This window comes from Sturnira hondurensis, unplaced genomic scaffold, assembly GCF_014824575.4.
Source record: "Sturnira hondurensis isolate 20B ecotype Veracruz unplaced genomic scaffold, ASM1482457v3 Scaffold0013931, whole genome shotgun sequence".
Taxonomy (NCBI): Eukaryota; Metazoa; Chordata; class Mammalia; order Chiroptera; family Phyllostomidae; genus Sturnira; species Sturnira hondurensis.
Genome location: NW_028086562.1, coordinates 3,129,715 through 3,142,445, shown reverse-complemented (window position 1 = coordinate 3,142,445; position 12,731 = coordinate 3,129,715). Strand labels below are relative to the sequence as shown.

Genomic DNA, 12,731 nt, shown 5'->3' with positions numbered 1-12,731 from the left:
GACCCGGTGTCGGGCTTTAAACAAGGTGAAATACTGTTGATGGAAACACAAGAAAAACTCAGGAGAGGGCTGTCAGCGCCTTGGGCCACTCCCGTGCTGGGACCGTCGGCACGCGTCCAGGGGAAGCAGATTCCAGGGCCCCGCCCAGTAGAAAATGAAGATGAGACTCAGGGAATGAAGACGAGTGTCCTGCCCCGTTTCCATGGAGACATCTGTGATGCCATCCACTTCTTCCCAAGCTTCTTCCCAGAGCTTGGGAAGCAGGTCTGGTCGGAGCCCCGCCCAGGGTTCGGCCCCCACTGGGGCCACGTCCCTCTCGACGCCCGCAGGAGCCACCCGCTAACTGGTCTCGCCGGTGGCAAAGCTTTGTCCTCTGTCCCACCCTCCTAGTACTGTCTCTGGGGGCCGGCCGAGGCCCCTGCCAGCTTCATGGAGAGGGGACTGATGATCCTCCGGAGCATGGGCGGCCAAGCCCCAGAATGGAAACTCCACCCCAAAGGGCAATCACTCAACAAGCTGGGCCAGGCCGTCACCTGGTACCACTGGAGGAAGGTACGGGGAGGGGAGGAGACTTGGAGACGACCTCCGGCCTGAGGAAGGCCTCGGGCGGCCTGCCACAGAGCGCTCCGCGTGAGTCCTGGTGAGAAGGTGCGGTGCTGGCCAGAGCCTTCCGTGGGGGCGCCTTGAAAAGGGGCGAAGGGGACAGAAGAGGACGCAGGAAGGGAGCACCCAGGGTCCGTGCGTCTGCCATGAGCTGAGGGAGACTGGGGGTCCCCCGGTTCCTGGGGGCCTTCTAAGTGGACAGTCACTGGGCTTGGCTGCTACAGGTTCTAGAGCCGGGTTCGTCTGTGGGGCTGGCTGTCAGCAAGCTTTCGGTCTGCAGGGCGAGGGGACAGACCGCGGCTGTGGGCATGCGTGACAAGGCCCTGGGTGCCCCAATCTCTTCTCTCCCACCGTGCAGAGTGAGGCCACGCAGGGTGCCTCCCCGGAGGGTAGGAGCTTCGCGTCAGAAGTGGAGGGCCTGCGCGGAATGTTTCTCAGGCGCCCAGACTGCCCTCAGTTCTGCTCCCGGGCCACGTCCGTGTCCAATTACGGTAGGAGCCGCCCCCGAGGGCCCCGGAGAAAACACCCACCTCTCTGTTGGAGTCGGGACCTTCCTGGAAGGTCCACTTCTGAAATCACCGTGTTCATCACTGCACACGGAATAGGGGGTGGGAGGAAAGGACCGCCTGCCCCCGTCACTATCCATTATTATTCCTCTCCCAGCCTCTTGCTTCTCCGTGTCTCGTTCACCAGGGATTCAGCAGGGTTAGAGGTGGGAGAGATGGAGCAGGTGGAAGGTTCTGGAAGCTTCAGGAAAGAGGTCTGTAAGGCCAAACATAACCCATGATGAACCATCCCCTGTGAAATGCAGAACCGAGGATGTCAGGCCCCCAGTCGGCCCTGCTGGGAGCCTCTGCCACAGCCCGATCTGGCCCACGCACTCAGAGGCCTGGTCTGGGCTCCGAGGCACCGTGTCTCGAGAGGGCCAGCCAGGCTGGGCGTCACCCCAGGCTCGCCGGCTCCCACACACGACGCCATCCTGAGAGACGGGGGTGACGAGAGTGATGCCCAGGACCGCACCCACACACCCAGGCCCTGAGCTGTGCCCTGAGGGCCAGGCCTTGGGGAGTGGCCAGTGCTCCAGGACCGTGACCTGTGGGCAGGTCTCAGGGGAGGGCGGGGGCCATGCCCCGGGTGCGGGCTCTGTGCCTGCACAGGCTCACGGGGCTCGGCGGCTGGGGGGTGGGGCTTCTGAAAGGCTTTGAGGAGGAGCCATTTTTACAGAAGGGGGCTCGGTCCGTCCTTCCTGGAAGGGGGTGCACCGATGCGCAGAGATCAGTTGCACCTGGTGTGTTTTGGCGGGCACGCTGGGGGTGGGTAGCAGTCACAGCCATGTTTCCGTTGAGTTCCCAGGGCTCATGCAGCCACTGAGAAGTCACCTTTCACCCTACCTGATGTTTAAAAAGAAAAAAAGAAAGTGCCTGTCCCAGAAGTTTTGGGAAGGTGCGACCAGTCATCCGCCGGCACTGTGACGTCCGCAGGGTCAGCCTCCAGTGTCGCCTTGCCCGGGGTGGCGTGCCTGGGCTCCGAGGCCTGGAAGATGCCCAAGGACTCCCCCTCCAGCCAGCAGGGACTGGATGCGAAGGTGGACGGTGAGGGCAGGGCCCGCTGGGCACCAGGGGCCCTTCCTTGGCACCCAAGCCCTGAGGGCCTTGGCTTGCGCCTACCCAGGCCCTGCTCCCCAGGGCAACCTGCTCCCACTCCATGGATCCCCTCTCCCGGGACCCCCTGCCAGGCCCCACATCCCCCACACAGGGGGCCCTGGGATGCATCCCTCCTGGAGCCGAGAGGCCAATAGGCACCATTCCTACAGACAAATACACTTACTCTCATTATCCAAACACAAAATCCACACCTACCCTGGATGCGAAAACCCCTGGGCAAGTGTCCAGGGCCACCTGTGCACAGGCAGCATCAGGACGGCCATGTCACGCCAACTCCCGGGCTCTGGGAGCCTGGCCGGGGGCTTCGTGCTTCCCTCCACTTTGTCAGCAGACGCACAGGGCACAGGGGATGGAGGGCCGTGTGCAGCCTGGAGACGGAAGGAGGGCTCTCCTCTGGGCTTGCCAGCTGGGCGAGGGAGGGCCTCGGAGGGGTTCTCGGAGGCGGGGGAGGGTGGGTACCGGGGAAGACAGCCGCCAGGGCCGCTCCGCCTGGAAGAGACTGGCGCCCTGCTTCTGCACAGGGTCCCTCCTTCCCGTCAGTAAGAGCGCCTGTGAGTTCAATTACTTGCGGAAGAAGAGCGAGTCCCCAACGTTGAGCCCGGTCCCCAGCAGCCTCGTCCCCGGGCAGAGCCACCTGAGGAAGCGGGTCCCCTGGTACATCTCCGTCATCCATGAGAAGGTACCACCCGCCGACCCCGGCCTGGATACCGGGCCCAGCGGCCTGTGGGAGAGGCTGCCCTGCTGTGCCCGGGGCTCTGTTTTAGAACCCGGTTTAGCCGGGCCCTCAGGGCTCCCAGGTGTGGTCTAAACTGACCTCGGGCCCTTCTTTCTATGTCTGTGAATCAGACCTTTACACACCTCTGGCCCCTGTCCACCATCAGCCCAGAGGGTGGCACTGAGACTGGGGGGACTCAGCCACAGGCATGCAGCCATCTGTACAGCTTGGGCCGGTCATTCCACACGGGAGAAATGGTGATGATCAGCTCGGTGAGATCGGCCGAGGGGTCACGAGGCAGGCCAGGGGATGAGTCCTACCTTCTCCCTGGCCATGTTGGGATCCCTTTGATTTTGGTGTCCGGTATTCCGACCTCGTGGCCAGGAGAAGGTGGGACGCAGCTCCCTCCCGTCTCTCTGTGCCTCTGAGCGAGTCTGCGTGCGGTTGGGGTGGCTTTTGGTTCAGTCCCGAAGAACTCGTCCCTGGGGCATCCGTGTCTGGAGGCCTCTTACGGGGTCAGATTTTACGGTGACAAATTTCATTCTTTTCACGATACTCAGATTTCCTCTCTCCTCTTGCTGCCGTTTGGGTAAGCCATGTTATTTTGGAAATGTGTCCATTCCAGGTAAATTTTCAGACGGGTCCACCTAACCCTGGGCAGACCGGGCTCTTGCTTTCCTCCCCACATGTGCGGGAGGCTCGGCCAAAGATGCCTCTTTTCGGCTCCTGGCGTTGCTGACTCACACCTTCTCTCTTTTTCTCTCCATCCGTCTTGCTCGACGTTTATGGCCTCACAGTCTTTTCTTAGAGTTAGCTTCTGTTTTGTTTTTTTAAAGTGGTGAAGATTTGATGACAAATTGGTGGGTGGCAGCTGGGTCCCCAGGGGACGCTGACCAGGCCGGAGAGTGTGGGTCCGTGAGCACTGGTTTTACGTTGATTCTGTAAAGGCCACCCCTACATTTTGGGGTGGACGGAGTGATTGCAGGAGTGTTGATTGCCCTGGGCCAGCAATGCGACTTTGGGGAGAGAGCCTGCATTGTGGTCAGGCAGAGCCACACCGACACCGTGAAAGGGCGTTCTTTGCAGTACCGACTCACAAGGACTGCAGAATGTGGCCCTCGGCTCCTGTCGGTGAGCCCTCAGAGCTCAAGTGGTGCCCTAGGGTTCTCCTCCCATCCAGGCTGCCTACTCTGAGCTGCAGTTACAGGTGTGGGTGTCTCCCCTGGGGGCAAGAGCGCCATCTGCCGCACTGCACGGGTGTTGCGCCAACTCTGTAGCCCCCATGGAAGCGAGCACCCTCTTCGCGGTGATCACTGTCGGGTTCGTGACACATGCGTGTGTGAGTTGCCATGGCCAGGTGAAGGCGTGATGTCTGCGTGACCATTGTTCACTCTGATCTAATCGTACAGATAATTCCACACACCCTGCAGATTCTCTAAATGTTACAGCATTGCCGTGTGCGCTCTTTCCTCTCCCCTCCCTCCGAGCCGCGCTGTATCACTCATTCTTGCCTGTCTCTGTACTATTGTCTTCCCTCTTTGCTCTCTAAGTTTAATTTGCAGTCTTTTTCTGAATTCTACAGGTGGATACTTACATAATTGTTTTTCATTGCTTTCCCTAATAGATGCACTTTTAAGGCTATCAATGTGTCCTTAGTCACAGCTTTAGCTGCACCCTGCAAATCCCAATGTGTCCAGGTGTTCATCGCTGCTCGGTTTAAGACATTCCCTAGCTTCCTTTGTGATTTCTTCTTTGACTCGTGGCCTGTGTGGGGGCCGTCACGGAATCTGCAAACTTTGGAGGAATTTCTAGTTATCTCTCTTTCCAGAATTCTGTCTGGGACCCTCTGCCTGAAGAATGCTCTTCAGTTTCTCCAAGTCCAAGTCTGCCAGGGACACATCCTTTCTGCCTCTTGTGTGTCCAACCCCCACCTCCCCCATCTGCATTGTGTCTCCAAGTCTGAAGACTCGAGGGCAGTGAGATGCTGAGCACAGAAGGCCGAGGGTCAGAAGGCCCCTAGTTTTGGCCCTCAGAGGGCGTTACTGGTCAGGCGTGGGGCTGCACAGGGGACTGGCGTCCTCAGTCCCAATGGGCAGCTAAGGGGAGGCTGCTGGGAATCTCCCTGGGCGAGGCTGTGAGACCTGTCCTAGTCAGGGTGTGGCTGCATTAAGAGGTTCTGGTCCTGGGCCCGGGATCTGGGGGTCCCTGGGCAGTGGGGGTGCTCCCCCCGGCCTGGGGCTGCTGTCCTGCTGGGGCTGGGGGTGCGGGCGAGGGGGCTGCCGGCACACAGGCTGCCCCCGTTTCCTGCCCAGGACCACTGCCTGTCCACGCTGGGGGCAGAAGTGCAGCGCCTCTTGGAGCTGGAGGTGCAGGTCCGGAGGAAAGACGAGGAGATCTCGGCACTGCAGGAGGAGCGCGAGGCCCTGCGCAAGCAGCTGAGAGACCTCAGCAAGGGCAAGGTCTCTGAGGCGCCCGCGAGCCAGGGCACGAAGGTGAGCAGAGCGTGCGAGCGCCCCCTGGGCCCGGCGAGATGCGGACGCTGCTTCCAGAGTGTCCAAACTTCCCGGCGACCCTCAGGACCCCGGTGTGTGCCCCTGCCCCCAACACCACCCTGGGTATCCTGGAAGGCTGCCAGGCCCTTGGGGGAGCTCGGGCTGGGCCTCAGGGTTTTGAGGCCAGGACCTGAGGAGGGGAGATGGGAATGATACAGAGAAAGAGCACAGACCCGGCCCTGGGAGGGCAGAGTATGGTCCTGCTGTGCCAAGGCTGCAGGTTCGATCCCTGGTCAGGGCACATACAAGAATGAATCAACAAATGCATGGAGAAGTGGAACAGCAACGTTTCTCTCTTTCTTCCTCCCTCTGCCTGCCTTAAATCAGTGAGTAAAATAATTTTAAAGAAGAACCATAAACGAGACAGCTCGTCCTGCACTCTGCCGAGGCTTGCTGTCTCCCCAGGACAGGCTGTGGCTCTCTCTGGCCTGTTTCCTTTCCTGTAAGATGAGGGCCAGCTCCGTCATTGGAGGGAAGGCCCCCTACAGGTGGAGTCCCCAGGCCTGGCTTGGCCGTGTCCCGAGGGCGGCAGTGACTTGGGTTGGCTGCCCTGTTCTGCTGGATGCGGAGCATCCGTGTCCTTGCCTGTCAGGGGGGCTTGGGGACGCTGACTTCCCCAGGCCTGGATGGGGAGTGGAACGAAGCGAGTCTGAGTTGGGGCCCGGTACGCAGTCCCTGGTCTTTCTAAGACCCGATGTTTTCATGCCTGAGGCTACAGCCCGACTTTGTGCTGGGGACACACACGAGTGTGTGTGTGTGGGGGGGTGCTTCAGACCATTGCCGAAGCCCACGGGTGTCTCCACGGAAAATGGCCCAGAAGCTGCTGATTGGGGGGGGGGGCGGTGTTCGGTGGACGGGGCAGCAGGAGTCTGGCAGCCCGACGCTGTCCCGCCTGCGAGGGCTGTGAGTCGACAGAGTGGGGCAGGGACAGACACGCGGGGTGGGCATGTCCCAGGCTGCGACCTCAACCCTTCCCAACAACGGAGCTCACTGAGGCAAGGCTGCCGCCGGCTGCCACCTGCAGTCACCGACCCTGCCTCCCAATGTGGAGCAGCTTCAGTCCCCGCCCCCTGGGGTGGCAGGTCTGCAGGTGTGTCTCCTAGAGAGCCAGGAGAGCCTTGCGAAACCCTGAGGCCCACTCGGGCTCTTGCAGGAGCGGACCTCCGATCTCCTAATGAAGCCCTGGGACAGGCAGAGCTTCCTGCAAACCTGCGTCAGAGACGAGGAGGAGGAGCTGCGGCAGTGGAGGCAGGTGCGGGCTGCCCCCCCCCCACGGTGCACCCCCAGGTGCAGCCCTCGGCTGCCCTGCCCCTCGAGGGAGCCAGTGGTGGGGCCGCTCCCCACAGAGAAGCAGCTCCAGCCACCACCACCCGCCCCTCTGCGCGTCCGGGCTGGGGAGGGTGCTCCCTGACCCTGCACCGCCCCGGGGAACCCACAGCCCAGTGTCCCCTTCCATCCCCAGATGCAGGAGGAGTACGTCAAGGGGCATGGAGCCCGGGGCGTGGAGGCTGCCGGAGAGGAGGAATGGGGCCTGGAAGGGGCAGATGAGGGGGCCCAGAAGGGGGCCGAGCGGGAGGGGGGAGGTGAGGAGGGGGTGGAAGAGGAGGAGGTGGAGCTGGAACTGGACCAGGAGCAGGAGCCGGAGGGCCGGGCGGGCGGCCGGAGAATGGCCTGCTTCCCGGACGAGGACTTCGAGGAGGAGCTGATGGCTCAGCTGCAGGAGTACGAGCAGGTGATCCAGGAGTTCCAGTTCGAGCTCGAAGTCGCCAGGACCAGACTCTCTCTGGCAACGGGTAGGAGGCCACGGGACTCGGAGGCGGGACCGGCCCCACCCCCCAGGCTGGGCAGTGGGGTGCCCGGCCCCGCCCCGGGGCAGCGAACCGAGTGGGGGCGGGTGGCTGGGGTGGGAGTCAGAGCCCTCCGGCCGCCCCAGGTGACCCCAGGCCCCTGCCGGTCTGCGCCCCCCACCCCCTGCTGTTCACCCAGGGGCCTGCATATCTTTACAACGACAAGTGGATCACCAGCAGACCCAGCTGCAGAAGGCCGACACGGAGAGCCAGCTGCTGCAGAGGGAGCTTCGAGAGCGGCAGCGGCAGTTACAGGCCATGACCGACAAGGTGGCTGCCCCCGCCCACTGCTGGGGGTGCCGAACCTGGGGAGCAGCGGTGACTCGCCCAAGGTTGCGTGGCAGACGGAGGCAGGGTGGACTGCCCAGCAGGCTCCCCATAGTCACCCTGCCTCCTGGGCCTCTGGCCACTTCCCAAGCACCTGCTGGCCCCCGAGTCCTGGGGAGAAGGCCCCACCCACGCTTAGAGAGGTCCCCACTCTGCTGAGCCCACCCCCCAGGCATTGTAGTCCATGTTTTTACCGGACTTTTTCACCACAGTAGCTTGAAGAGCCAGACATCCTCAGTCTCATGCGAACAGGAGGGTCCTCTCCTCCCCGCACTGGTCCCTCCCCAAGGCGACCTGCTCTTTAGGAGTCCCTGGCCCTGTGGCCCCTCTCCCCCCCGGGGCAGTGTGGGTGAGTTGACCCTGCACTTACACCCTGGGGCAGGTGTTGGCAGCACACTGGCAGCTGGAACTGGTTTGTGAGACATCACTGTTCATAAACCGCATGTTAACGCTGCCTGGCCCACACCTCCCTCTTTCTCGTCCACACGTATGTTCTCTGAGTGCGTCCTCCAGGCATGTTTGGAGGACAGGTGAGTGGGGGTGAGTCTGGGGGTCGCCGTGTGTCTCCAGTGTCTTTGTTCTATGTGTTAGCGGTTTGGCTGGAGGCAGAATTCCAGCTTGGAAAGTGCTCCCACACCAGGGGTGATGTCCCTGCTCCCTGTCTCCCCAAGTCCAGGGTTGCTGGTGGGAAGCCCAGGGTCACCCCAATTCCTGTGCCGTCCCACGACTTCTTGGTGGCAGCTGCTTCCCCGCTGGAAGGGCACGAGACCCCGTGTTTGTCCCAGCCGTTTGGAAACTTCACGAAGTCCTGCCTTACTGAGGGCTCACTTCCACTGTCGGGGCCCTCGGGGGCCAGCTGGGGACCCTGTCCCTCCGTTCCTTCTGGGGTTTTCTCTGTTCACGCTGCCTTTCACCTCCTCTCCGGCCTCCCTGCCACCCGGGGCTAGCGAGCCCCGCCCCTCTGGCCCTCGCCTTCCCTTCCTCCATCTTCCTCCCACACCTCACGCCTTTGCCACCTGTTTAGGGGCTTCCCTTGGCTGACCCGCAGCCCCTCCCAAGCTGGATTTTGTGATAACATTTGTGATGTCCGAGGTCTCTCTCTTTCTCTCTGAGCGTTCCCTTTTTTCCTCTTTCTCCTGAAAGACCAACCCTCTATTTCTCCGTTAGAGCACCTTCTCTTCCCCCGCCCCCACCCACCGTGCTCCTGGTGTTCATGGTCGTCCTTGGTGTTAACCTCTTGAGTCGTTTCTATTTCCTAGGAGTTCCCTTTGCCAGCTTGTCTGGGTCTCTGTCATTCATGGGAGGACTTGGCTCCCATGTCAGGGCACCTGGTGGCCATTCCGTGCTTTGTGGCATGAGGGTGCCTGTAGGCATTTCAACCGAGAGTTCAGACAGAATTTATGGGTCTTTCTCTTGGCTGGTCAGATTCCCCTGGAATCTGGGAAACTGGAAGAATTTCTGGCCTGGATGTGAGGGCCTCACTGCCCCTGCCCCGGGACCCCAGTGGGGAAGGGGGGGTGTGGCTTTCACCATCAGCACCCACATCCCCCACCTCGGGTCTGGGGTCTCCCAGATCAGACACCCCCTGAGCACCCTGGGCCCCTCGGCCTCCAGGCTCGGGCCAGGTGGGAAAGGAGTGGGCTCCTGGCAGCTCGGCTGGAGGGGGATGTGTCCCAAACTTCCCCCCTCCCAGCTCCGCCTTGGAGCCCCTGGGTCCAATCCTGAGCTCTTGGGGCTGGGGGTGGTGCACAGCCTGCCCTCAGCCCCCGTGCTGTGCGGCTGTCAAGGGTCCCGTCCTGGGATCTGCTTTCCAGTACCTGGGGTCGCGGGGCTCTCCGTCCTCCACCCTCACCAGAAACGGGCCCCAAGGAGGGAGAGGTCTGACTCCGGTGTCTGTGACCCTCCGCGGCCTCCGCCTGCCGTCCCCCGAGCGACCCTGTCTGCGTTCCTTCCAGTTCTCCAGCCTCCGGGAAGAAAAGAAGTGGGAGGAGGTGAAGGGGCTCATTGAGAAGGACAACCTCCTCCTTCGACAGGTGACTGCGGGCCAACCCCTGGGGGGGCAGAGTCGGGGTGGGGGGCACTCATTTTTGGCAGCACCCCACCGTCACTGGGTTCAGGTGTGACTTAGGGAATTCAGAGAGAGTTGGCTGCCTTTGGGGGGGGGCGGGGGGCAGACAGGTGGGCCTACGCCCCCGTGCCCCCGCTGCGTCCCCAGCAAGTGTTGGAGCTGGAGCGTGAACTCCTGAATCGCGAGCGCGCCCTCGCCGAGTCCGACGCCCAGGTCAGCCAGCTGCAGGCCCAGGTGGCCCAGAGCGAGAAGCGACAGCAGACCTGGCAGCAGCTGCAGGAGGTGACTCGGGACAAGGTGGAGGCGGTGCAGCAGGCCGAGCAGCAGACCCGCGTGGCCCTGGAGAGCGCCCAGTCCCGGGTTCGCGCCCCTCCCCGCCCCTCCCCCAGGGCCTGGGGCGGCAGGGCCCGCCTGCCTCGAGTCCAGCGGGGTTCAATGGGGTTCAGGGGGAGGGGGGCCGCCAGGAGTTTCCTTAAATGCCCACTCGAGGGTTGGCCCAGCTCGGCTGGGTCAGGGAGGGTCTTCCTGGGAGGGGGCGGCGCCCAAAGCTCCTGTGGGGAGGGGAGGGTGGCCTGGGGGTCGCTCTGAGTTTTCATGCATTCTTTTTAAAAAACCATGTTCAAGTTCTACTCTTTCACTTAAACAAGTTGGTGAGGCAGAAAGCCCTTCATGTTAGGCACCCCCACCCCCGGCCCCTTCCAGCCTGTGGGCAGATGGCGACCCTCTGCCTCCATCCCTGGTCCCCAAAGCTGGGAGGTGAGGCGGAGGCCACCTACCCGCCTCTGTGAACCCCGGGCCGGGCGGCAGGTGGGCACCTCCACCAAGAGAGGCTGCGGCCACCCACCTTGCCACCAAGGCCAGTGCCAGCATCTGCTGCCCTCCTGCAGCTGGAACGCCTGAGGAACAGGATCATCCAGGCCACCTTCGGGGCCTCAGGGGCCAAGTCCGTGAGCACAGAGATCTCCGACAGCGACATCCTGGAAGCCTTGCAGGTCTGGCCAGGACGCGCCACCCGGGGCCCCAGGTCTCTGGCCACACCCATCTGCAGCCTGGGGCTGAGCAAGGAGCCTAGATTGGGACTGGGGGGGCCCCTGCAGGTCCTAGGCGCATCATTGCTCTGTGACCCCAGGACTGTCCTCTCTCTGCTCAGGCAGAGGGGACCAGGCCCCCCATGGGGCAGTGGGGTCACTGGGCTGGGGAGGCCAGGCTGCTCAGCACCAAGTGACCAAGTGACCAGCCAGGGAAGCAAACCCTCCCAGGGGCGCTGGGCAGGGGCCCCGCTGCGGGCTCCTGGAGCAGGAGCCTGTCCTCAGCTCTGTGCAGCTCAGCATCCTGTGGGTGCTTCCCTTCCCTTCCGGAGCCCCTTCCGTGGCCTTGGCCATGCCAGCCCCTCGCTGACTCCAAGCAGAGGACTCAGAGGGCAGGGGGCAGGGTCTTGTGGGGAGACACTGTGGGCAGCTGCTTGGCTGTGCTGAACCCCAGGGCGCCCTCCACATGGGGAGACAGCGTGCCTGCCCTCAGTGCCTGGGCCAATGCTCGGGGTGGGGTGGGGAAAGAGCACCTGGCTGACTGGGGGTCTGGGATGGCCTGTGTCCTTGTCACCAGAGGCCATTGTGCCCCTGGCCTTCTCTGAAGGATTGGCCCTGTGACCCCTGCAGGGGCCCACAGGCTTCGAGTGCCCGCATTTCCCCTACCCCTGGTTCCTTTCCTCTGGGTACTGGGCGGACCCATCCCTGTTGCCCCTGTGAGGTGGCAGTGGTCCACAGAGGAGAGGCGGACCCCTGCCCGGTGCTGCCTGGCTGCCGTTTGGGCTGAGAGAGGGGCGGGGGAGAGGTGGGGGGAGGGGGAGGGGGAGGGGGCTCGATGGAGGGCAGGTGTTGTCCGGGGCCCAGGAAGGAGACCTAGGTACAGGATGACACAGCCTCCAGGTGTGGATGGACCTCGGGGGACAGACCTGAGGCCCAGGGGCCTCTCTGACTCACAGTGGACAGACAGCTTCAGGGCTGAGCTGCCCCGGAGCCCGCTGCCTGGGGTGGGGGCGCTCAGCACAGACGTAGGCAAAGGCTGCAGACTCTAGCGTACAGCCACTCCCCGTCCCCCGTCCCCCCTCCCCCGGGCTGGGGGGTCTGGCCGGGCCAGTGCAGCTGGACAGCGGTGCTCCTTCCCCCCCGCAGAGGCTGGTCTTGGAGAGGGCGGAGTACTACAGCCAGCTGAAGCAGCGGGGTTTCAAAGGCCCCGCCCCGCCGCAGTCCGAGCTATCCTCGCAGGGCCGGGCCAAGAAGGTGGCCTCCTCCAAGTAGGCCCCCACGCCGTCCGTGTGCCGGCTCTGTGCACCGAGTCCGAATTAAACCTTGTTGTTGACCTCGGCCGTCACCTTCTCCTCCCTGGGGATTCACACCAGGCTGGGGCGGGGGTGGGCTACACCCACACCCCCTTTCCAAAACTCACTCTTTAGGGTCGTCAGCACACCAGCCGGCATCACCGGCTCCATCCTCGGGGGACCTCAATGGAACAGGGTCCCCTCCCGCAGCCCGGGGTTTGGGAGGACCCCCACCTCACTCATGGACCCCACATGGGTCCTTCCTCCCCTGCAGCACCCCTTTGAGGGCCCTGCTCCCCAGCCCCCTGCCTGGGCTCCGGGTGCCATGGCTTCGGAGGAAGGTGGGTAGGAATGGGCCAGTGACAGAGCCCCAGCAGGGCACCGGGTCTAGGCACAGGAGCGCGTGCTGTGTGCGGCGGCTGGGGACCTTTCTCTCCTCTCGGGGCCCCGCCAGCCTACCGACGCTCCTTACCTGTGGGCAGCACCCGTGTGGAGTTCTGCCGCCGCGGCCTCCGGCCCCTCGCAGCCGGGAACCAGGATGGCCGCCCAAGCCACGCAGGCCCCCGGGCGCCCCAGCCCAACTCCTTGTCTTTCCGCTCAAAACCGGGAGCCCCAGAAGCTCCCGGAGCCCTGCT

At 63.2% G+C, this 12,731-nt stretch overlaps 1 protein-coding gene across 1 annotated transcript; it reads left to right on the top strand.

Moving 5' to 3' along the window:
• The first annotated feature begins 459 nt into the window (after positions 1-459).
• CCDC27 (coiled-coil domain containing 27) lies at positions 460-12,447 on the top strand. The gene is made up of 12 exons (XM_037062016.1): positions 460-552; positions 962-1,381; positions 2,006-2,195; positions 2,789-2,946; positions 5,295-5,474; positions 6,688-6,786; positions 6,997-7,327; positions 7,521-7,651; positions 9,664-9,741; positions 9,924-10,136; positions 10,664-10,768; positions 11,951-12,447. Exons 1-12 carry the CDS (start codon positions 460-462, stop codon positions 12,074-12,076), a joined length of 2,124 nt encoding a protein of 707 aa, XP_036917911.1. The 3' UTR covers positions 12,077-12,447.
• Positions 12,448-12,731: the final 284 nt, after the last annotated feature.